Below are 26,352 nucleotides of genomic sequence, written 5' to 3'. Positions count from 1 at the left end.
CACTAGCTGCCTATCACCTTACCTTCAGCAGATACCAAGTATTGTTAGTGGAAATTATCCAACACTGTGAGAACCATAATAGTGGCAATTAATTACTATATCCTATTACTATATATTATGGCAGGGAGTTTCAGGGGGGGAGTGCCCATTATATTGCAGTGATATTACTGTTAATAACCCACTTTGTTTCTTATTTAACACACTCAACAGCAATACCTACACACAGTCACCAGATCTGCAGGAATGTATCAGGAAATCTTCAGGATTAGTATGTTTTAAATAGGTCTCAAATCACTTAATAATTTATCAGGTAAATGAAATTAAACCTTGTGGAATTAAGCATTCTCACAGGATAAAAAAAAGTATGCATCTGAAAGCCTCCTCCGTGAACTTTCATGCTATACCTCTAACTACCACATTCCATTTCTCAGATCTCTTCAGTGTCCTGTATAACATTTTTAAGGCACACAAATGAACTTGAAAACCATTCTGGATTCTGGCAGCAACACTTGGAATTTACTTCATTTTAATTTATTTGGATTTACACAAAAAGAACCCCCGGCAGTATGTCAGCCAGACCTAACCCATATCAGACTGCTGGAAAGTAAAGAGAAAAGGCAGCCAGTCCAGCTTGCTCAGAGCACAGTTCCACCAGGTCCAGCATCCTGTATCATTTTTCTATCAGCCTGATAAAGCAGATGCACATCATAGAATGTCCTGAAGCCAAACAATCCCAGGACCAAACTGGGAGGCTGATAATCTTTCAGGAAAACCCTGGCAGCTCCTCCCTCTGCAGCCCAGCTCAAGGCAAGGTCTCAAGCCCCCAAGGGTAGTGTGGGGCCATTGCACTGTACTCATATGCAGTTCTGTCCTGCTGCACTGGAACATGGGACAATCCCATTCACAATGGAATCTGGGCCCAGAAATTTCTGCTGCTTTTGCTCTGCAAAGTCTGTTAGTGTGGAGCTTTCCTGTGGGCAGACACGAGTTCAAATTCACCAGCTGGTTGGGTATGAGCTGAGAGAGAGCCAAGCCTAAAGCCAGTTGTTGGCCTGCCCTCCAGTGCTGGGGCACGCTTAAACCCATCTGTACTGCCCTGGAATCTGCAGTGGGCTTTGTAAACAAACAAACATTGTGTTTCCACAAAACCACTGAATTGCTGCCTACTCCTCTAATCAGAGTGTTTTGAATACTGAAGTTCCTTGACAGTATCGGGAAATGCCATCAGAGACCTAATAAAAAGAGAGATCTCTAGTGAGGCAGCTTTGATAGAATGGATGTTTCCTAACTACTGACTTCAAAGGAAAGAAAGTGAGCCCAATATTATTGTTGTTCTTTTAAAGCACTCCTTTGGCATCAGTGCATGACACCCTCCACTCCAAAAGCTGAAAACGCTTTCCAGACTTCCCCAACATTCCCTTGAGTCCGGCATGGAAACTCATTGTTTAGGTGAAGTAACTCACAAGCGGATAAGCTGCTGCATGCAGATCCATTTTCCCCACAGATGCAGGACTGTCCCTGAGACTCCTCTGTAGCTGTAGGCCTGTAGAGATCTCATTTCCCACCCTGCATTGCTGGACACACACTCCCCACGGACTGCAGACGGCATCAGACTCACCATCTACTGAGAACAGAGATGCCACACTGGTTTCCTCAGAAACAGAAGCAATAATACTAATCTGCTCCACAGGCATTCTCCTATATTCCCAATAACCAGGTTGCTGCCCATGAAGTGTTACAGATGCAGCCAAGCTTTCTGATGAAAGCTCTCACACACTCACATCGTGTCAAACCACCTGCGTCAGAGACGTGCAGCGAAAAATTAACAGGAAGTTCAGCCAGAGCACAATCTTTTGTGCAATCTGTACAAAAATCTGTTTCACCAGTAAATTGAAAATTGTTAGTTTGTGTGAAATGGTGACTGGAACACAAGATCTGCCCTGGAATGCTGGAATTGCCTAAAGACACCCTTAGGCAAGTTACTTATCTTCTCTGTCTCAATTTCCCCATGTTTAATGCAGTACCTATGGTGTCTCAGCCTTAGGGATTCAAAAGAACTGACTACAAACAGAACAGGTGCTGAATTTCACTGTGTACAATACAGCACCCAAATAATTCCATTCAGATACCTCCCAAACTGAGTATGTTGAATATATACATGAAAAAAAGATTCTGCTTCAAAGTCTTAACTCTCTAGGCAAACACAGAGAAACAGGTCTAGAACATACATAAGAGGCATTTGTTTCTTTGAAATACAAAAACTAAAGACATTAACCATAAATATTATCCCTGTCCAGCTCCTTTCATGGATATCACATACATTATGATAGCCAATTTCTATAAACACTAATTACACCTGTAGAAATTACATGAAGGTAAATAATTTACCTTGATCCTGTCTGGGGAGGCCCCTGAGCACACACAAATGCAGTGATGGGAACATATTTTCTACTCATTATGAAGCCACAAGAGTACAAGAGGGTAAACTAATAAGCCAAGTACAGATTTGTCCAAATCAAACAATTCTAGACAACTAAATGAGCAGCTCTGTATTTACATTTGCAAGCAGAGGCTTAAACCAAGGATGCAATATCTGGAGATCAGCATGCTTCTACTCACCAAAGTCTTCAAAGAACTGAAAGGCAGCAGAAGAAGCAGTTATGAGAAACTTTTTCTCTTCCTTTTTTAAAAATAAAAACCATTTAAGCCTGCTAATTTTTGCTGTCTCAGACAATCAAAATTCCAATTGTCTGGGACATCAAATCTAAAAAAGCATGAAATTAATCCTCAGAAGTTTAAGTCTTAAAGGCATTGCATCATTATTTTTGTTGGATATATTTTTGATTATAATGCAGATGAACCCCAAATTTAATAAAACTAAAATAACATGAGTTAAGTATGAAACATAACAGGATATTGCAAAGAGATTAGGTAGTTTCCTTTAGACTACTTGCAGAGCCCAAGGAAAAACCAAACTGAAGGACACAATGATGAGACAGCACCACTTAATTAGAATATTTAACAGAATATAAAAACAGAATACTCATAGTACCAGCTCTGGCAATGGGACACAGTGAGCAGAATATGGACCCAAAACATCAGCAGTACTCCACACCAGATCCTGTTTTGCCTGTCGCCTGTCTGTAGTAAAGAAAGAAGCAGGCTCGCTAAATTCAAACCAGCTGCAACGATGAGAGTGTTACAGTTGGACTGAAGGAAGCTTACCTCATGAAAGTATTGTGGAAACTGCTGTTGGAAAGATAATAAAAGGATTAACTGCAGTTTTAGTGAACCATTTACTTTTCAATCAAAATGTCTCATGTATTTCCTGTTCTCAAGTAGCTTGAATTCCAAAATTCCTTTGTCTATTACAGTACATAGTAGCAAAGCCTGTCATAAGAAATTAATAATTTTACATGGAAAAGTACTTTTATGCATGAGGGCAGGGTGCTATTCATTGTTAGCTTCTCCATAACAGTTCAATACCTAGTCAGGCAGTAATCTTATAGACAAGAGAGAAATTGAGGGCTTAAAAAGAAAGTACAATGGGTAATTGTGAACAGCGAAAGAAAATCTCCACTACAAATACCAAGAGACGCAGAGTTACTTTAACAGAGCTACAGCAAAAACAAAACAAAATCTCAGACCTCTATAGACAGAGAATGAATTGCCTTCTTCAATTGCAGGAATAACAGCAAAATTATTACCACATCAAAAGAAAAGCCATAATTTAAAATGACGTGACATCACTGCACAACGCAACACTGCACAGCAACTCCTGTTTCACGTGGAACGGAATTCACTGGGCAAGTAATCCCCACTTGATATTAGTAACCTCAAGGAGCTGTGCTGCAGCTTTGGATCCTGCCCCTGCTAGAACAAGCTCTTTTCAGGGTAGAAAAGTAAATTTGCAAAGAAGACATGTTTCTCTGTATTCTCTTGGATCCATTTCCCTCCCTGCAGAATTCCGGACCGCAACATTTAACACACGATACCCCAGCTGACAGTGGACGGCTCTTACTGTGGGAAGAGAAGAGTTAACTCCAAGATGAGCAATGTGAAGCTCCCAGTCCTGATTGGGCCATTCCATGTATGGGAACAACTACAATATCTACTCCAGTAAAAGAGATCTTTAAATACTTACATGCTAAGGCTATATAAGTATGACATAAAGGCTGTCTGCAATATCAGATGCAGAGGTTTTCCCAACCTATTCACAAAACCTTGATGTGTTATCGAAAGCTGGTATTTTACTGCAGATGAAATTAATTGAAAGTAGGACATTTTTAGCATTTGCGAATATATTACAGCATTTCTCTGGTTTACCAAGTTTTCTGTAGGAATGGGAATGTAACATTAGAAATCTGCCATACAATACCTGTTAAATATGCATTTTTCAAGAAAAGAGACAAGTTCCCTTATCCACAGAGTCTTCTGATCTTTCAGCACCACAGGAAACTAATCAGGGCTTCATGTTTTAAGTATGCTTTCAATTTACTTACCTACACTTTTGTTTAGAAAGAAGCAAACTTCCATTATCCTTTGATAATTTATAACTAAAAGAGATCTATTCAGGGGAAGTTAAATTCATTTGTACATTTAGAAAATGTCATTGAGCTACTTCTGGAATAGAACCACTCAGTTCTTGCTTTCAAAGCAACACATAAGAGTGTTTCCATTTTATCTTGGACAATTTGATGGCATTCTCTAAGTATGTGCACTGTTTCCAGTACTATCTTAGGGAATACCCACTAAACAGTGCAGACATTAATGTTTTTCATTTATCAAATGGAAGTAAAAAGATAATCAGGACAATCACTTACAGAGAAAATTTTTCTCTGCAACACATTTTGAATACTCTTGTTTTCTTCCTTCTCCCTTCCATAACCATCTCAGGCCTGAAAGTTTTTTCTAAAACATTCTTTCCTATTCCTCCATAGAAAGCTACAGCTTACCACGGTAAAGTTTGTCATGATCTAACATCCTTACAAGCATTTTCCACTGTATCATGCTCTGATCAAAACAATAAAATAGACATATAGCTGAAAATTCTGCCTATCAGGAGCCACAACCTGCTGCCATAACCATTCCCTTTGTCTGCACTTTTTTGTGCATGTGTGTGCGTGCACACGCGTGTGGGTGTTACAAATGAGACTTTCCAAATTTTATGGTCCAATTTGGAAGCTTATGTCAAACTTGTTTTGCTTCATCTGTTTCAGTTAGGGTCTTATATCATTGTTGTTTCAAACATGTGGAAAGCTTAATGGAAGTCATTAACTTTTATTTTAGTTTGGCCATATTGTCATCATGGTGGGCAGACGCAGAGATGGTGTTATTCCCAAGATCCTCTTTTTGGAACACTGCTCTTGTTTACATCTTCTTGATCAGAAGAGAACAATGGTTTTTACTTATTTTTAAAGCTCTGTTTCGCAAATTAAAAAAGCCCCTAACAACCTTTGAAAATGTAATTAAATATATTCTTTTTAGTCTTTTAACTGTTTAAAATCCTTTAACAAGTTTCTTTCTTTTGTCTAAGCTACATTTGAAGCTTTTGCACTCACAACTCTATGGGTTATTGTTCAGCTGAAGGAATGAAAAGAATTTCATTAGATGTGTTTTATATTTCTTGATTAAAAATGTCACCCGAGGCTCAGTGACTTTGTTTTACGTTAAATGACGGCTGCGTGCTTTGATCATCACTTTATTAGTGGTTTAATGAATATTAAAAAAACAAAGCACTGTATTAAAAGTTAAGCTCTCATATAAGGAAACAAAATCTCTTTTCCAAGAACTACAGTATTTCTTACTCAATCATTTCCTTCTAGATTAAGGTTTTCTCCAATTCCCCTTTAGCCTGCTACAGACTAAGTTACAGGAAAGCACAACAATTATACTGGAATACGATCGAAGAGAGAGCAAGAAAGAGAGAAGAGCAGTTATGTTTCTATTCAAACAAATATAATCCAGACTTACCATGCACTTGTTTGGTTTTTCTCCAGAGTGAACCCTCATATGAATCAGCAGTTTGTAACGAGCATTGAAGGGTTTATAGCGGCGGACACAGCCTGCCCAGAAGCAAGTGAAGTCCTCTCCTTTCCTCTGGTCAATGTGAGTCTTTTCTATGTGTCTGACCAGTTCGTCTTGTTGGTCGTACGTGGCACTGCAGTCAATCCACTGACAGACCTGCTTGCCACTGCTGAGGTCCTGCTCATCGCCGTCGCTGGGCTGCAGGGACTTGGGAGACATGGAGCTGTTGAGGTGAGGCAACGTCCCTGGGGTCTGGCTGAGCTGCTGGTGGAGGTGGTAAGGGGGAGGCAGCCCCTGGTGATGGCGAAAAAGATCAGCAGTGGAGGAATAATCATCAGCCGGCTCTTGTTTTAAGAAACTCACCTTCTGGGTGCCGTGCGAGGAGTTCTGGTGAGGAAGGCTCGTACCATTCATCATAAGGCTGAGGCTGCCATTCTCCTCAACTTGCTGCATTTGTATCTGCTCACACTCACCTCTGTCACATTCAGTGGAAAGAGGTACAAGACATGCTGGAGGGGAGGGAATACTGCAAGGGTTTGCAGGCTGAGAGCAAGATTGGGGCTGAGAGGATTTTTGAGCACTGTGATGACTGATCTCCACAGGATGAGAGGAAATGCCAGCTGAGTTAGCTCGCAGTCCATTCACACAGGTGACTAGTGACGTCTGTGACGTGCGGATGATCGCTGTAATATCGATTCCTTCGGCTGAAGACGGCACAACAGAGATGCATCTCTTCTTCAGGTTGCTTGTTTGTAGCCTGGCTGAGTGCTGAGGGGTGCCAAGTGACAAAGGACCCAGGGAGGAGCTGTGTTCATTATTAAACAAGTAGGATGAAAGTGAATTTGTAAAGCTATTATTCATTACGTCTAGTTCAGGATGCAGACTACTGGAGGCTCTCAGCTCCATCCCCTCTGTAATCCTCCTATGTGTGGAAGCCTCAGACAGAACCTTATAATCACTGGGGCATTCTTGTTTAATGTGCTGAGCCGGGTGACTTCCATTCAGGCATGGAGCAGCAGAATCTACTGAGTCTTGAAACCTGGGTGACCTGCAATACAGTTTTCATTAAGCATCACTAACCACCACAGGGTTTATGATTTTGCATAAGACACAGCACTTGTTAAGCCCTGCAGAATGGAAACACTTGCTCTCTGCTGGATGTTGCCTGTCTAATGCAGCAATTACACCAAAAAAATCTGCAGTGCTTCCTCTCCAACCTGTGTAAAGACAGCATCGTTTTACACAGGATTAATTTGACACACTGGGTAACACACGGAACAGAGAATCTTCACTGCTACAGGCAGCTCATCAATCACGATCAAGGCTTTCAATGCATAATAGATTGGGCAAAACAATAGCTGAGAATGAAGTTTGAGAACTTTGGGCATTTTTGAATTATTCAAATATTGTCATTTTCCTCAGAGCACACTGGGCAAATGCCTTGGCATTCTTGTTGACACAAAAAAGGCTAGCTGAGCTTTGCTTACATGTCAGAGACATGCTTTCCTTCACTAAATTAAAAAAAGAAGCCAGATCACTAAAGAAAAAAGGAATACAGCAAAAGAACTGCTTGCTTTCAGCCAGCACTCCAGAATCAATGAGAGATCAGCTGAGTATTTACTTCCACAAAATAAAAAGTTCACAGCCAGTAAATTTAAAATGGCAGCCTATGTACTCCCATCTCCGTTTTTCATAATAAAGAGTGCATGGGACTGTAAATCACAGTTCTGTTTTGCAGAAGTGATTTTTTATCATTTTTCATGTGTGTTGAATCCATTCATTGAGGAAGCAGAACCTTGAGGAACTCCACAAAAGACTTTTCAGAAAAGCACTGCATTAAGAAACATTTCCTCCTAACATTTTCTTCCAAGCAGTTAGCAACTGGTTTATGGCTTAAAATAAAACATTTTATCTCAGCTATAAACATTTACTGTGGATGATCCAACTGTGTGCTTTTTCTTAGTAGCAGAGGGTGTTCCTTACATATCCCTAAAGCATGGGAGGGTTTAACCTATGGCTTCATTGTGCCAGACCAAGGAGAGGGAACAGTACATCTGTGTGCAGGAAAGCTGTACCTGAGCTAATAAACCCTCCAGAGAAGTGCCCCGAGGCTCTTAAGCTGACATGTTCCACTTAAATGAATTTTATGTCTAGCATCACAAAAGCTGAAGAAAACCCAGCCATTTGGCAGCTTGTGTGTGACACCACAGCTAAGGCAGGTCTGACACATTTTAAAGCATGAAACACATGTACATGAAAGTAATTCGGACATTTATACACTAAACTATGAACCTGCTGAAAAAAACTGCATTTATTTTACACTTTAGATTATTTTATCACTGTTATTTCCATTAATCCATCACTAATATTAAGATGGGAAGCTGGGATAACTTCTAAAACTTCCTTGGTAATAGCTCTCAAAAGAATAAAAAGGGATGGGAAAAAATAACAACAATCAAAAGCTTCAATAATACTTCCTTCCCATGAAATTAAGGTTGTCAAAAATTGGCACCTGCTTGAGGCACACAACTGGGAACACTGCATTCACTACTGACATGTTTCTAAGTTCCAGTAGGGCTTAATGTAAAAAAACCCTTTAAGATAATGAGAGATGTTAAATTCCCCACCATTCACTGATACAGAACAATCAGATAATTCGTTTTCCACCAGAAAGTTTAGAACAGTACATTTAAAAATTTTAGAGGTTTTTCCATAAACCATTGTTTATAATTTTTCTCTTTAGGTTTGCACAGTTGGTCTTCGGATAAACGTAAAGCACCTGTTTCTGCAGATGGCAAATTTATATTTTAAAAAACCAAACCAAACAGCACTCATACATTATTTTTTAACATTTACAGAACCATATGTCTGTAAAATATGTGGCATAAGTATACTTTTATTGCACATGTTTGGGAAACCCTGCTCTGTTTGCTCAGTGAAAGAGTGGTGTTTTAAACTCATTCTGAGAAAGGCTTTACAGCATGCCATGCCAGGCACAGCATTGGTTTCTGCTGTACAAAAACTCTTCTAAATAATTCAGTTTGTATCACAGTTTAGTAGTCCCAAAGCCTCAGGCTAAAGTAAACTCAACTCATTTCCTACATCATATAAAGCTAACCCAAGCCTTACATTTCAGCCTGTGATAATTGGTGTTGCATTATTAAGCTTTATGTAAAGCTCCCATCTAGCCAGAAATCCATGAGAGAAGTTTGTTGTTTGATTAAGTTGGAGTCAGTGCAGAGTACCTGCAGGATGGACACAAACATCCCTGTCCTGAGAAACACTAGGTTTCCAAAATCCTCAGGAAATGTGACCTTTCCAGCACAAGATCTTACTCAGAGTCAAGACTGGATTGATATGATGCTGCAGTGCAGATTCTGTGACACACAAAGAGAGTTTTGAACCACAAAGCAAGCTGGAATGCCTTACTTCAAAAGCAAATGAGATGAGGGCACTAAAGTAATGCTTCCCATTGCCACAGATGTGTCTCATCCATTCTCTGCCTACAAAATGACAAGCACAGGCTGCTTGTGCAGGTCAGAACCAAGTCCTCTCCAGGATCTGCAGTCTTCCTGTGTTAGTTAACTCTACTGGGAGAAATATGACATTTTTTAAATTTCCTGATGTTTGAATGTTGGGGTATCTGATGTCAAGGTGCATTAATACAAAATTCCTGTATTCCTGGCAGAACTCTGCCATCACTATTCTAGGGGAAGCCCTACTCATTCCTCCCTGTCCTGGGGGTGTTGAAGGGAGAAGGGGCACAGAAACAAAACCAATGCAGGAGTAACATAATGTGTCTATCAGCCAGATTGCAGAGTGGCTCCCCTTATACCCATTGACTCTTTGCCCCTGGCGTCTTGCTCTTACAGCCATGGAGCAGACTCCAGGCCTGGTACCCACAGGCTGTGCTGGCTGTAAGGATTTCACAATTTCTGGACAGTAGACAAATATAAATATAAATGCATATGAAACAAGCAGGTAAGATGAGACCACCGTAGACACACAGATCAGCATGAGCAGCAGCTCCAGAGGGGCTTCCAGATAGGCAACCCTGGAAAGACAGTGGTGTCAGCAGAAGAATATACCCCACAAGCCTCCCTTCAAAGGGAGCATCCATGCACCAGGGATGGACAGTCTAAGGGAACAGAACTGCCTCTTAAGCTCATGAAAGCTGAGTGTAAGGCCTTTGAAGAGTAACAGCAGCCTCTCAGAGGATACTGAGGCAGTGTTTCCTAAGAGACTCCCTTACGTGGTAATTGGAGCCAGAGCACGAGGCCAGTAGCACCATGCCAGAAGCACTGCAGTTCCCAACTGCCCTCAGAGGAAAAGATGACTGTATCTGAAATCTCCGGATTATTTACAAAACATACAAGCCTTCAACTGCCACTGGAAATGAGCACCCGGTGATAACTGACAGTTTCAAGAAGCTGGAGGGGGTTGTTCTGCTGCACATCCAGGGACCCCGTGCAACACTATCCGAGCGCTCTGATGTCTTCCCTGGGTTTTACACGCCGAGCACGGAGCGCAGTGTGGGCGGGTTTGCCGTAGCTGATAATGGATTGTTTGACAAAAGGCCAACATTAGCTGTGCACTGCCTCCAGTTGTGGTGAGGAAGGTATTGGGACTTTTCCAGTCCCACACACATTGCATTCACGGATAGAATGTAGCAGCAATTATGCTGCACAGCTTAAAAGTTATTAACTGAGTGGGAAAAAGGGGCCAGGAAGAAGAGGGATCATGGTTCTTGGACTAAGGCAGTCATCCCTAGAATACAGTTTCCAAGGGAAAACAATTTCAAGGAGAAGCTGAAGGGGATAACAAGTTTCAGTGCATTGAAGCAAAAAAAGGACAAAGACAATGAAAACCCCAAACCCTAAAATAAGATTTTTGATTGCTAGGGGAGATGCTCCCTGATTTGTTTGGCTTTTCCTTGGATGTTCCATAACCTAGAAATGCAAAGTGGTTCAAAGTTCTACCCAGAGATATTGTTTCAATTTATGCCTCCCTTTATTTCTCTGCTGGTCATTAGAGCTGGGAAGAACAAGCAAAGAGAGTTTGCCCTGTGTCCATGTGCTCCAGTATCTGAGAATTCCAGCCCTACTTCTCTCATCCATTTTCTGATGAAGGCTGAGATCTGGGGGCGCGTAGAGCACCCTTGGCTCCCACTGACTTCACTCCTCTCCTGGGCATCACTCCCAGCTCAGTCACTTCTGAGTCACTTGTTGTCCTCTTTTCAGTTCTTCAGGGAAAGACCACGTCTTCTGTTGCTTGCTTGTCAAGAATCTTCAGCATCACAAACAACATGAAAAGAAATGGTCTGAAATGCTGTCCACCTTCTCTCAAATGCCAAGGTTTTGGCCCTGTGCCATGTGTCTCATGAAAAGCACTGTGATAGAAGGAGACGCTGTGTCTGTGAGGATCACAGAGCAGAGCTGGGCATTGGCTTCATCTTGCAAATCCCATGCACACAAATGCACTATTAGCCAGGTGGACACAGAAGCAGAGCATGACCAATGGGATACAAAACAATCTGTAATGTCCTTCAGGATATTCTCCAAACATTTCCAAACTGAGAGACAGCAGAGTCTCAAGGCTTTAGACCATGCCACAAAGCAGAGGGAGGGAATCAGGCCTATCACCTGCTACTTTCTCATGTTATGCAGTCAACAATCCTTTATGTTGTTCTGGGAATCCTCTTCCAAATGGGGGCTGGAAGGAGTTCATATTTCTGAGGATGGGTACTGTGAAGCCAGGTATGAAGGTATCTGTCATTTCCTCATTATAAAATTTACAAAAAGGTTCAAAAAGATCTAAGCAGAGTATTCTCTTCTTCCTTTTGTTTGCTCCTGCCCTAATTATCTTTGTTTCATAATTGTCCTCACTGACAGAATGAAAAAAAAAAAGGTTGATAACTGCCAGTCTCACACAGAGGCATAAAGAAACCAGGAGCAAGCAGATTTACATCCAGCTGCAAAGGCATCTACTAATCCTTGTGGCAATAGTGGATTATTTTGTTGTGGCATGGATATTATTTATCCTTTTCAAACAAACAAGTAAACAAACATGCAAAAAAGTCTTTCCACTTGCTTGCCACATTACTGTGCCTCCTCCTCCTGAAAACACAGATGTTCTTAACCCACCAGTGAACTGAAAAGGGGAAACAAGGCATGAATACATATAATAAAATCAGGAACAGTTGGATTTTCAAGACCAAGCTGTAGGCCATATTTCCCCTTGCTGTGACTATGGAAACTTCAGCCTGATAGGTCCATCCACAGAGTGCCAAATATTCCAAGTACCTAAGATAAAGGCTGCAACTTTATTAAGGTTTTTCTTTTCTACAGCTCTTCAAAAAGGTCAAGATTATTCCTATTACATCCACTACTAAAGAGCAGCATAATTAAAATAGATGGATAGATTTTAATTTGTAGCAGGTTTCTATTCACAATGGATGTCTGTTTAGGGTACTTGTTTAAAATCTGGTAATGTTAAATTTGTAACAACAACAAAAATAAAAAAGTTCTGTGTTTTCATATAATTAATTTATAGCAAATGTTTAAATAGAGATTCTGTTCATAGCATATCCAACTACAGTGTATATATCAAAACCAGAGACCAAATTTTCACATTATGGCCTTAAAAGCAAAAACCAAGGATGTGGCTGTATGGGAACTCTGCAAATACTTCATTAAGGGAAATGCTGTAGAAATAGAAGTGGCACTGGCTTCCTGTAGGTTTGATGGGGGCATGCCAAATCACCGTGTGGGGGACACTGGGCTGGGTGTAAGTATCATCCCTGCCTCCCAAGCAGTAATTTGGTGACACCACGGCACTGGGGCGGAGCCGAGGGAAGGAGCTGGGAACACCTGGAGCTGTACCTGAGATCCGAGTGTGCCAAGTTGAGCTGGCCCATGTGCAGCAGCCTCTCCCGGGACAGAGCGTGGTCTCGCACCAGGGAGTTCCCCGTGTGCAGGAACAGACCCTGCCTGCACACAGGCACCGAGCTACTCGTCATCTCCATGTCCATCATGTTCTTCTTCTCAGAGATCAAACTGCAGTGACTGTAGCCACCGTTCACTGTCAAAAAAATAAGTAAAAAAAGATAAGGCTTTGTCTAAGAATTCTCTCCACTGACAACTTTGCAAACTCATTTTGGATTTCCTTGCAAAATTCTCTTATTTACAACAAAGCAGTAGAAATGAAAGGTTTCACAAGGAAGCAAAAATTAATTGCCAAGGAATTTGGATCTGTGGTTGTTTATTTGTCATTGTACAGAAATGAAGGAGCTTCTGGCCTGCACAGTCAGTTGTATTCGGTGGGTTTGGACTGAGGTGTTTAAGATCACTTTGGATGCCTTTCAACTTATAGTGGGTCTTTCTGACTATCAGCTCTGCCCTGCTTGTAACCATGACATAAATTATCATTATATCCTCTGGAGTCTACAGCTCCATCAGGCTTTATTCCATTCCTATTCTGGCTTTATCACATCATAATTTAACTCAGTTCAGGGTCAATACCTACTTTAGCAGGACTTCTGACTGTTAACTGGGGCAGATGAATCACATTTGAAGGGTATCTAAATACACTGTTGAACATTGTGAATATGTTTTTAAAGGCCACACCACTAAGAAAAGATGGTAAATCAATCATACTACAATACCCAATTCACAGTTCCTCTCTTTCCAACAGCAGAATTACCTGGAATACAGTCAAGATGTATCTTCCCTCCAAAATACTGTAGATCCTTTTTAAGTGTTTAAGATTTATACTGGACTTGTAATAAAACACTTTCTTTCATTCCCCAAATGACACAAGTCTGAAATTCATTAGGGCTTTCTAAATATGTACTTTACCGATTTTATAATATTATCAAAACATAGAAACTTGAAGCTTCCACCAAAGCTCAGCAATACCAACTGTAGCACACACTGATACCTGTTTGTGTGAAGACAGAGATTTCCTAGAATAACATGAACACTATCCCTGTGCTGTCAAAAATAATTATCTTCTCTTGTAGCTGTCAAATCAGAGAACACATTCACTCCCTGCAAAGGAACAGAACACTTATGCTAAATCCATGAAATTCTGTGTTTCAGCCAATCCATTTGCCTTCACAAAGTACCTTACAGATTAATTAGTAAGAGCTAAAAATTTCTTGCACAACAGTGCCCTGAGTGCAACTGCACTTGCATCAAAGCCTCTGAAATGTGCTCGCCACATGTGAGTTGGAACAACGATGGACAAGGAACAACCAGCAGCTCATGGGTTTTTCCCCCCAAAGCAACTAAAAAAAGAACAGTGAGATTATCTCCAAACACAGACAACCCAAGTATTCAAGTGTCCAAGCACATGTGAAAGCGAATTCATTACCTCTGAAAAAAGGGGAAAAAATCCACTTTACACCACTTTAACTGAGAACAGAATCTGGCCTTTTGACAACTGGCTGTTCTATATTAATAATAATAATATTAATATCACTGGCTGGCACACATAAGATTTAAGCACTTTCCATGTCTGGAACCAGATCTCTTCTTTCACTGGTATCGAGGGGCCTTTAACCTACATTCTGTAACTTACCAGTAACAGATGAAAAGAGCACACACTCTCATGCCTTCGACCAGAGGGCTCGCCCTGCTTGCACTATACCATAGCCATTCCATAAATCCATATAAAAACTAATCCTAATTTACAGAGAGTAAATCTAATAAAAGCAGAATGGTTTCCAGAAGGATCTCATGGAAGTGGAATCCATCAAGGTAACTTTTGTCTTTTTGTGTCCTGCAGTTTTGATTTATATCTTCATAGTTAAGTGTTCACAAGGGAATGGAAGGAACTGATACAGTAGTGTGCAAAGGCTGCAATCAGGCAATTCCTTCCATATGAGTAATCAAGTTAGTTCAATTTTGGATACCTTGCTTCTTTCACTTTGGGGTAACTGACTTTGGGGGGTTTTTTCTTGATTTATGCCAGACTAAGTCATGTGACAATTGGTCCCATGGACTGGGATGAGGCTACACACCTTGGGAAGGACAGCTCACACTGGTCAGGACCTGTAGGGTCAGCCCTACGTTTCTTGTTAGGGGTAAATTCTCCTAGAAGAAAACAGAACATTTCCTTACAAAAAACTATACCTGTCTGTCCAACAATGAGATCAACACTTAAAACACCCACTAAAGGGCAACAGCTCTCTTTCTTCCCTAGGGAACACCTTGTTTACCATTCAGGAAGGCTTCACCCTTACTGACAAAATTAGCTATGAAGGCTAAGAAGATAAGAGCAGGAAACTTACCAAAAGGGTAATTATTCAACAATAAACGCATGTTGCAGTGCTTTGGAGTTTACCTAATTAAGACCAATGAACAAATAACTGAAAGATGTCTAATTGAAATGACTCACATTCGAAATAGAGACAGATTTGAAATATTTGCCTAACATACTAGATATCCCCAGAGAGTTGTGGGTTTTGTGGCAAAGACCAAACTAGGTCATTTGCCTTTTTTTTTCTTACTGTTCATTCTCTTTAATTACCCCTTGTTAAAAAGAAAAAAAAAAAAAATTGCCATTCTTGGTTTTGTTTGGATGTGATGTCCAAAATTTACCAGGACAACACTGAGAAACTGAACGCCATTACTGGCAGCTGGATGAGTCACGTGAGACGAGTGAAAGACCAAACAGTACCAGTTTTTCTCAAACAAGTGAAAATTATCCACGATGGAAGAGGCCACATCCCTTACATCCCTCCAATGCGAGGACATTATTAACTCAGAAGCTGCCAGCATAGCAAAGCCATGGGAGAGAAGGTGCCGTACCCACATTCAGCATCTCATTCCATATAACGAGTCCTGAATAAATCCACAGCCCTGAATGTTTGGGGTGATTGCCACACCTCCAACACAGTCAGTAATTTAAGCCTATGCAGAGAGATGCACAGCACTGCTGACTGAAAGCTCTAATGAACAAACTGAGTGCTTCAAAACACAGAATCTTCAAAGTGATTCATGAAATAGGCCATTTTTTACATTTTTACAATAACAACAAAATCAAGACTTTGCCGAAGTTTTTTATGCCTGTCATGCCATTCTCTATGGTGAATGGGAGGAATTGTCTTAATCCTATGACCCCAAGCCTCAGGGGCAGAAAAGTAGCAAAGGAAAAGAAAGCAAATGATGGGAAATAGATACTAGAGTTATTCTTACACCCCTTACAAGGCAGGCCCAACTGTGTGACTATGGTGACAGATTTTCTATGCTTTGTGGAAAAAACATGGCTTCTCCTCTGTTTCAGTGACCCACTATTAGCAGGGATATATGAGTTTGGGTCTAAATTTTTCTATTATAGATTCAACTTAAGAGAAGGAAAAATATTTTAGAAGTAGCTGCAGTGATTAGCCACAGACACCATTAGAGCCTTAGCAGACTTTACCCAAGTGTAACACTGGTATTTGCAGTTAGATCTTAGAACAAGAGATTCTAAACAAGGACTTCCAGATCCAAAAAGAAGGAATGCTCAGATTTTTTTCTTGGCTAGTTTCTTCACAGTCATTTGCACCATCTCATACACAACAAACCTCTAGACATTTGGGCTTTTCACTCCTTCACAGAGGAAAGTTCTGCACTGTGAGTCTCTTTTGTTGCTGTTTGCCATTCCCTGAGGACTGAAATGGTTAACAGTAGCAGCACTAAAGTTTCACTGCTGCATTCAAGAGTTCCTATGTCAAAGAGGAACAAAGCAGCTCACACCACACCCCAGGTTCACCCTGAATCTCTCTATCAGTTATAACCTGTCCACATTTTAAGGTCTGTTTCATACAGCTGATAGAGACATGGCTTCATTTATTTATACTGCTTATACACTACCTTAATAAAAAACACAGTGAGAACCAAAACATTCTTTATCACCGAGCAGACCATACTAATACAGCGAGAGTCAAGTGAAGACCAAAATTGTCCTACATTGGTGTTTCAAAACAGGGGTGGCAGATCCTTCGCCTATTTCCAAACAAATACAGATGACAACAATCTATAAAAGATTAGGATTAAAACCAATAGCACTGAATAAGATTAGAATAAAAAAGAAGGGTCTCTTTCCTCCAAGTTTTTATGAACTATGCAATAAAATCCTACAACAGAAATACTTATTTCTTTACTTTCACATTGATGTATGAGTGAAGACAGAAGGGCTAAGAAAATCCTTGCAAACTAAAACAACCCAGATAGAGAAATAATTTGTTGAGTATCAATCTTGAAAACTCATGGAAGATAAATACAAGCCATGTGTGTCTTTCTAGTAAATTCTGGACCCTAAGTGCTGGCTACATCCATATTTGTTATTTCATGTTCAATTTATTTTTAAAACTAGTTATTTGGATTGCATTATATTTCTGTTCTGGGGAATTTATTTTTGCAGACTACACACAGTATTTTAGGAGAGTGAATGTGTACGGTCAGCACTACCGAATAAAGCAACATGGTTAATTTTATATCAGTCCAGCTTAACACAATTTGAAAACAGTTCAGTAGTTTATGGATCTGTAACCTTTTCACTTTCAAGCGTGTGGATAGATTTGGCTGCCATATTTTAAAGGCAGCAAAGAACACATAATAATCTACTACATCTTTCATTGCTAAACCAGCTGCAATGTTACAAAGTTTAGATTTCCATCTGAGACCTGCACAACACTTTTTGAACTTAGCAAATACAGCCAAGATTCAAGAAACACACGCCATGAGCTTTAGTTCCAGTGACCTCACAGCCTCAGCTGATGTTCTGAGTTAGACTCTAGATGTGTAAGGATAGAACTGTTTTAGCCAACAGTGAATAGATTCTCAGAAAAATAGAGAAATACACTGTCTACTATCAAAAGGAGTCTTTCCCTACAAGCAGGTTTGAAATTCAACATTCTTGGCTTCTATTTGGATCGCAGACCTTTAAATTATACACCCAGAGGTAAAAGCAGACTGAACATGACCATTGGCCCCTTTTGTAACAATTTGGACAAAACCTTTCATAACTGGATGAAACACAGGTCTTGTCATTGCATTCATTGTTACAGAGTCTCTTCGGCTTGGAATCACCCTTTTCCTGTTGCCAGGCAATTTGAAAAATATTGTTCTCAGCACATCTGGCCTTTTTTGTGGTCAGTTATCTTTCCTCACTACTTGGATTTTAGTAACGGGGGAAAAAGACATTAAAAAATAAATGTTTTAGGAAAAAATTAAGCTCAACAAACATTATTTTAATTAAAACGAAATCCCCAAACCCTCCTAATGGGCACTTGGAGAATATAAGCTCAATGTAATGAAATTTGATGTGTTACTTTTTCTTTCTTTTTTTTTTTTTAAGAAGACCAAGTTTGGAATAGGTTTAATTCTCAGTATTTCTGATAGGTAGGATATCAACACCCCCCCAAATAAATGCCACTGTGCTTTTGGTGTGAGCTTTAAGACAACTATACACTGTTTAGGGTTATGTACACTCTCACCTACCCTCGGCCCCCTTGGTTTGTCTTTTTTGCTGCTCTAAAAGGAGACACCAGGGTTTTCACTGCACTCTGTCATGAGACAGAGCCTGTAGGCTGAAAGAAATCCAGTGACTCTTTCAAGACAGAAGTTCACACATTTTGAGATGAGGTACTTGAGTTGTTCCCCTTGTAAAGATGCTTTCATAATTGATTCTGTGATTCCATTGGGAATCAGGATCTTTCCATACATGCACAGAATGCGAAAATATATTCCTTTTCTTCTGTCCTCTAAGTCATTTAATTCCCTAAAAGCCAGAGCATACCTACTATAACTGCATGTGGGTTATTGCTTTCCCATTTACTTACTAAGCCCTGAACTTTTAAACTCCCAGATCTCCACTCCCCTATATTTTACTTAGCCCATTTAGTCTCTCTTTTCCATGGAAGTTCTAGCCAGCAGACCATGTAAAGACTCCACAGGAGTATAGGCTCTCCCAAACATTTGAAACACAAGGATGTGCAGGGAATGAAAGCTGGGGTTTTGCCATATGGCACCTTGCATATGTCTTATATAAACATATTCCAAGAAGGAATTTCATGTCTGCCTGGCTCAGCAGTACACTAAATACGTTAGAAAGGAAAAAAACCAACACAACAAAAATATTTCCATCAAGATGTTGGGCTCAAATTTTTAGGAGCCTGAAGTGTCACTAAGTCAGTAAGAGCCACAAAGATAGAATCATTGTAGATCACCTGGGGTTACACAGAAAAATAAACTTTGATAAATGGAGGAAACTGGTAACTAGAAAACATTTTGTTCTTTTCAATGCAAGCTGGGTGGAGGAAAAGGTCTGGTAGGATGTGGATGTGCAATCAGTCTTGTGGATGTAATTCTGATACATACATTTGGATACCAGTCTACTCACAGTCAAAAGAGACAGAAAATCAGTCATAACAGGAATCAAAATGCACTAGAGTCTACAAAGAACTTGCCATGTTGCCATGTGATAGGAATGCTCCAACATGCACTCCAGGGAATTCAGTGGAGGGGAGTTAGTAAACCTGCACATCACTGCCAGCTATGGATTGTCTCCCATTTGCTGGTCCTACAAGAAGTGTGAATTAGGCTCCTTTCCTGTGAGAACATGTCAAGGGTCTCTCCACTGCTACCTTTGCTTCAAGCTCACTTGTTACAAGAGCTTCCACACATTGTTTTCTGGTCCTTTAGGTATCAGAGATGAAAAGCTACAGCCAAAATGCATTTGGTTGCTGAAGATTACACATTCTCCTGTAACACTTGCATTGGCTCCTCCATGCTCTTAGCAAAAAGAAAATATCCTCACACATACAACCTCCACCCAGACTCACTGCAGACCTCTCACACTTAACAAGGAACCCACATCCCCATCTTTGTACTCTTACATAGAATAACTTTTTACAATGAAAACTCTTTACACATAAAGAGGCAAACATTCCACCTACACCATCTCCTTGATCATTTAACACTTGATACCTAATACAGTAATGGCCTCTTTGCAGCTTAGAATTAACACTCCCAGAAAGAAAATTCAAGACAAACAAACAGTTTCCACAACATATGCTGAAAAGAGCAACAGCCTACCCCTGCTACTTTTCATTTGCTGTTTTCATTGTTTGACATTTCTTTCTGCCAGGATTTTGGCAATATTTCATTGCTTGATTTGAAATATATTTAACATCAAGTGATTTGCAATGTCGTTTTCTATTTTACCAGAACTATGCTTGGGACTAATTCTACTCAAATTGAATTTACCCTTCTGCACTCTGTGCCAATGAATGGGCCTCTTGCAGACTCTCCTCTGACTGCAGTTTTAGGGCTGCAGACATATGCAGTGCCTGTTAAACACACAACTTAATGTACCACCAGTAAGCACAGTCTGCTGAAGGACAGTGTCAAACATATGAGTTCTTGGTGCAATAAATATCTATATGCCATGTAACACAGAAAAAAGCCCTCTACTCTGTGACTTAAATGTAACTAGTTCAGGTGTCTGTCCAAAATGGGGCAGCTTCAGACAACAGCTGGGAGGACTGAACATCCTGATTGCATCCATCTCTTCCAAATGTCAGATTCTGGGGTTAAGCAAGGCACCTCCACCAGCACCTGCTCTGCTGTGGGGTTTTTTAGCAGACTGTGGAACAGGGTAAGAACAAGGCTATTGTGGAAGCTGCTGTGAAGAGGTGAAGGCACAGAGAAGAAGAAAAGCAGAGATATGAGGATGAAGAAAAATTAAAGAGTACACAGAAGGCTATAAAAAGGGAAAATATTCTCATTGAAGGGTGCTGTCTTACATGAACACTGAGTAAACAACAAGAAGTTTAGCTCCTGCTAGAAGGCCTCTGTGAATCTTCCAGTGATGACAGTGGGCAGTTGCTATGGATTAGGAGGTATGTGAAGCACTCTCTGTTTTTATTTAGCAATGTTGCCTTCCATAAACTGGGTCTGCACTTTCCACACAAGCCCTGTGAACAAGGTATCGCAGGGATTACATGAAGCTGGATATGCCACTGAAGAAATAGATACAGAAGGATCACTGTAGCCATGAGAAACCCTTTGCCCTGACAAACACATTATGCAATCATGAAAAACAGGGCTGAAAGAGTCTTCAGAACATGATTTACTCTGTCCTGCGTCCCTACAGCATAATCCAGCCTCACAAACTTAAGAGGGTGTTTGACCCATCTACTTCACCGGCTCCAGCAATTCCCCAGCATTTCCAGCAAACTATTCAGTCATTTCACTTGACTTAGGAATTCTTTTCTTTATGCAGAACTTAAAAGCCCCTTAGCACAACTTATTCTGTTACATATTGTCCTGTCCAAACTGGACACGGAGAGGAGTCTGTTCTCTTGCCCTCCATAGCAACCTTTTATGTTTTTGCAGGCTGTCTCCACTCAGTCTTCTCTCGCCAGTGTTACACAGCTCTCATTATTCAAGTTTTTTTCTCATAAATCACGTTTTCCAGAGCTCTGATTTCTTTCCTCTCTCTCTCTTCTAAACTGTCTCCAGCAGTCCTTTTTCTGTACTTTATACACCTTGTTTCTCCACACTTTTCACTATCAGATCCTGTTCTTTGCAGCTGGTAGCAGATAGAGGCTTCTTTCCCTGAGAGCCAGCAGCACAATGGGAGACAGATCCAGCAGTTAAATCTTATTTGGATTAATTTATCTTTTTTCTTGGGTAAGACAGAGAATAATGAGATTAATGAACCTTTGGCATGATCCAGTTTTGCTGTTGGTTTTTACTGGTGCATCAAACTGTCCTCTGAAAAATGCCTCAAAAGCCCAGAATGGAACTTAGCAAGTGCACATATGCAGAGGCAAAGGCTGCCTCCACCAAGGTCCCCTCATACCAAAACACAACTTAGCAGTATAAAACACTAAACAAAAACTCTCTGGAACGTACACGTATTTGCGCAATGTCCAGACTCTGGTGTTAGAGAAGTCTCAGAACTCTAATAAGGGCTGACTCTTCAGATGTACAGCAATTTTTCTGCTGACCATCCCTGCCATCAAGAACACATGAAAGACATGAAGTCATTCTAGCATGCTGATCCAACCCATCCCATGGAACTGAGAGTAATTCATTAATCATATTGTCTCTGAGCCCAGTTCTGTTCCTGTCTGGTTGTCAGTCAGGAGTCTCTGCCACAGGCAGTGAAATGAACAGCACTACAAAACTAGTAAAAGCAAGATCAGAGTTAGGAAGTCTTCCAGAACTGCGTATCCAAAGATGCACACAGAATTCTGACATCTGCATTTTAATAACAGTGCTCAATTAGAGATACAAGGAGTGCAGCCAGGAACTCAGTAAATATTGTTGACTAACCAAAGTGAGAGGAGAGCCATGGACAGAACAAACTTCTACTTGGAATAGATTTGAGGGTCACAAAGGAAGTTCAGCTTGTTACAAGTCTGGGCAAACAGTCCATTCCTTTCCTTTCCTCTTTACCATCACCTTAGCACACTGCTAACCTTGATCATGAGCATTCTTCTGGGAAAAAAGGCTGATTAAGAGCTATGGAGATGAAAATGTTCACAGCACACGAAGTGTGGCCAAAAGGTGTGTTAAGGTTCCCTAAATGTCAGGACCAAATAAGTTTATAAGAACTATTTCTAAGCGGGAAACAGACCTCGAGGGTGAAGTGACTGCGTTTGTGAATAGCAAGTATAGCACAGGAATAGAGTGAAACTTCCAAAGACCACACAGTTTACAGGCTGAGCCCAGAAAGAATGCCAGTCTGCCTGGTGCATTGTATTTCCTCTGGGATATCTCCATCTAGTTTAACCACAGTTTGAGTGCATCTTTTAACAAGACATCAAATCTCATAGTGGAATCTTTAAATGATGGAGAATTGCTTCAGTAGCAGTTTGTTCCATGGCTCTCAGCATGAATTTTAAATAGCTTCAGCTTGTTTGACTTCAATTCAGACACTGAGACTCACATTATGACTTTGTGTGCTAGCTGAAAATGCACGACTTACCTGGTGCTCTCTCCCTCTCTAGATAACTTCAGCCTTGGTTCCTACCACCACTGATTAACTGTCTGCCTTCTTCATTTTCTCACACTACAGTATATTCTCCAGATCATGAATCGTTTGCGTGAATCTTCTCTTAAACACAGTTTTTCCAAGGAACCTTGTTAAATTGTCAACACTAGAACAGCACAGCACTAGAATCAATAACATAAGACAGCAGCATTGTTGTGCTACTTCTGCTTAATATGTGCCTAAACACAACTTTTCGAATTCTAATGGTCTTTTAACGGGTCCTTTAGAAGATCTTTAAGAGGTCCTTTAAGACTCTCAGTATTTTCAGGAAGGAAGAAGGATGGTTATTCTGGTTTTGTGTGTGCGTGACTTTAATATAAGTGTCTGCTAAGAAACAGAATAAAGTCACCAAATTATACTACTGTGCCTCCGAAGTTAATGACCCAGAATGAGTTCTGCTGTCGATGGGCCTAACTCAATAGGCACCACTGAAAACAATGGAGTCCCCTAGTGTGTGACCAAAAAAGAAATAACAACTTTTTAAGGAATGTAGCAACTGCAGAAGCTCAGTAACCACTTATGAAACTGGAGGGCGGGGGGGAAAAAGAGCTATTTGAATTTTTTGTTTACAGGCAAAAAGAGCTCCAGCAATAGATTCAGTGAGTGTGAGGTTCCTGTTATTTTAATGAAGCCTTTCTTAAGTTTGCCTTGTTTGGTTTAGCACTAGTTTTACAGAATAGATCTAAACCCTATGGCTAGGTTGCAAAAAAAAAAAAAAAAAAAAAAAAGCAGAAAAAGCAGAGAGGGAGTAACTAAAGCCATTTAAAAAATAAAGGAGCTGGAAGCTGAATGTGTGTGTCATCTGAGCCCCATGCTAAGCCGTGGCCTTTTACAGCTAAAATGATTGCTGACTGAACAGACTACAGCTCACAAAAATCCCTACTTACCTGGCAGAAATCCATGTGATCCTGAGCACGCTGACTAAGAAATTAGCTGAGATTAAGGGGGAGGAATGCAACCTCTGGAAGTTCCCAAAAAGAGAAAACCAAGAATTTTTTCCTTCTCATTGTCAGCAAGGCAGCAAGAGGAAAAACATGAGAAGAACACAGCTCCAAAATCACTCCTTGTGATACAAAGGAAGCAAGTCTCATGCACTATTTGCACTGCAAATCATCAGCAGTAGCTTTCCAGTAAGCAAAGCAAGGAAAGAAGACATGAGCAACAGCCAAGATGGGGCTCCTCACAGCATGCTACAGGGATGTCTAAGCTGGTGGGACTTGCTCCCAAGTCCTGGTGCTGCAGGGGGGATCCAAGCCTGTCTCCAGTGGCTGTATCAGCCTGGGCTAGGCTGGCACAACTGCGCTCAGAGGGGTTCACAGGCCAGCCCAGGTCAGGCACTGCACTGTCAGCCACAGGCACTTTCACAGGAGAGATGCTTAGAAAGCACAAAACTCTCCTGAACCAGCTCTTGTGCTGCAGAAACCAGACTCATGCAAGCAAGAGTAGCTTCCCAAAGCTCAAGCCTACATGCCCTGTACGTCAGTGCATTTCCCTCTTCTCAGTCAGTGTGGAAAAGCAAAGTATCCTGTTTCTGTGAAACTGAACCCCAGCCATGTGTATACAGCTAATGACTGGTTACACCACCCATAATGAAGAGTCACGTTTTGCTAACTGCATAGAAAATAAACAAGCTAAAAAAGAAAACAATTACTGGCTTTGGTGGGAATCTCTCTTGACCTTCCTTCTGGACTCAGACCCTTGATGACTGCTACGCACTACAGTCACACGTAGCACCTGCTTCAGGATTGTGTTCCCTATAAAGCCATTGATATTTCTCCACTCTCTGCTGCAGAACATCCATCCAGCAGAGGCCAGAGCATGGAATTACTGTGGTCTGCTCAGGATCATCCATGGCCTCTCTACTCTCACCTGACTGAAGTGCAGTCACATTGAAGGACCTATGCCCAGCTTTTGCTTCTGAGGCACAGGTAGTGTTTGTCCAAAGTACACAGACATGTCATGGCAGAGGTGTGAGGGAACCTTGTGTCTTCCTTCCCCAAGGCACCAGAGAGGGGACCATTCTTTGTACATTCAGTGAGAACTTTCTACACCGCATCCTGTTATTTATTCATTAATATCGTCAAAGCACAAAGGATTATAATGACATTGCAGTTTACTCTGCATAGGAATGACCAAAAATGTGGCTCCTGCCTCAAGGTTCACAGCCTAAGAGACTGACAGATGCAGGCAGCAGAGCACAAGGAATAGTGAGGCAGTGCCACTCAGCACAGCAGCAGAGGCCTTGGCACAACTGTAGCTAAAGGTGTCTCCATCATGGGCCAAACACAGCACATCCAACCTCTCCAAATGCAGGAGACAACGGTGGGCTCAGGCCTGGTAGTGAGGACCAGCAGTTAATGGCTGGCAGGACAGAAAATAGGAAAGGGACCTTGAGAAGAGGCAGGGAGAGATCCCACACACACAGCCCATGGTCTGCCCCTACAACAGGGAACCTCTCACACTTCCCCTCAGTGCTGTCAGTAAAGATGGGAAGTAAGTTCTGCCTAAACATCCTACTGTGTAGTGATCTGCTTCTCTGTAGTCTAAGGCAAGCCTAGTGCCACAGCAATGTCTCCATGGTGGCCTGCACAACCCTGCCTGGATGGGCATTGGGCCCATCCCTCTCTTCCAGGGAAGTAGTAGCTGATCAGTTATTTCAGTCACAATTGGACTGGAACATGTTACAGGGAGAAGTGGAGATAAGAGGGGGTGGGGGGAGATAAAAAAAAGAAAAAAAAAAAAAAGGGAAAGAGGGACTTATGCTGACAAGTGGGTGGGGGGGATAATGACCCCAGTCAGAGTCCTTGTGTTCTTATAAAAAAGTCTCAACAAACCCCAGCATCTGGTAGTTCAGCTGTGGGTTTCCACTGTTTATTTTTCTATTCCAGTGCTCTCATCCCTGTGCATTGCGTGTGCCTGGCTCTGCTATAAGCATTCCAAGCTACAGAGCATAATTGAAAGAATAAAAACCCCAGGCTCAGCATCAGGCACATGCAGAAACAAATTAAACTCCTTAAATCCTTCCTTACATTGATGAGTACACAGGCAATAATCCCCCAAGACCACACCAAGGCATGTCTGAGGCAAGTGCAGACCAGGAGTGTCAGCCTCAGCAGGCTCCTTGAACTGCTGGCTGCACACATCAACACCAGGTTATTCTGCTCTAAGCAGTGGAATCATGACAAACCCTGTCACAGGGAGAAGTTACTCCATTGAACTGTCCAGAGGATGGATCCTGCTCTTTTCTCTCTTAATTTCAAAGAGCTTAGTTCT

At 41.2% G+C, this 26,352-nt stretch overlaps 1 protein-coding gene across 1 annotated transcript in view; it reads right to left on the bottom strand.

Moving 5' to 3' along the window:
* The window catches only part of GLIS1 (GLIS family zinc finger 1), a 180,579-nt gene that overhangs the window by 84,791 nt on the left and 69,436 nt on the right, over positions 1–26,352 (bottom strand). Inside the window, 2 exon segments of the mRNA XM_053950810.1 lie at positions 5,974–7,075; positions 12,909–13,107. Of these exon segments, the coding sequence (XP_053806785.1) occupies positions 5,974–7,075; positions 12,909–13,107 (1,301 nt within the window).

Source organism: Vidua chalybeata, chromosome 9, assembly GCF_026979565.1.
Source record: "Vidua chalybeata isolate OUT-0048 chromosome 9, bVidCha1 merged haplotype, whole genome shotgun sequence".
Classification (NCBI taxonomy): domain Eukaryota; kingdom Metazoa; phylum Chordata; class Aves; order Passeriformes; family Viduidae; genus Vidua; species Vidua chalybeata.
This window is presented reverse-complemented; position numbering and strand designations above follow the sequence as displayed.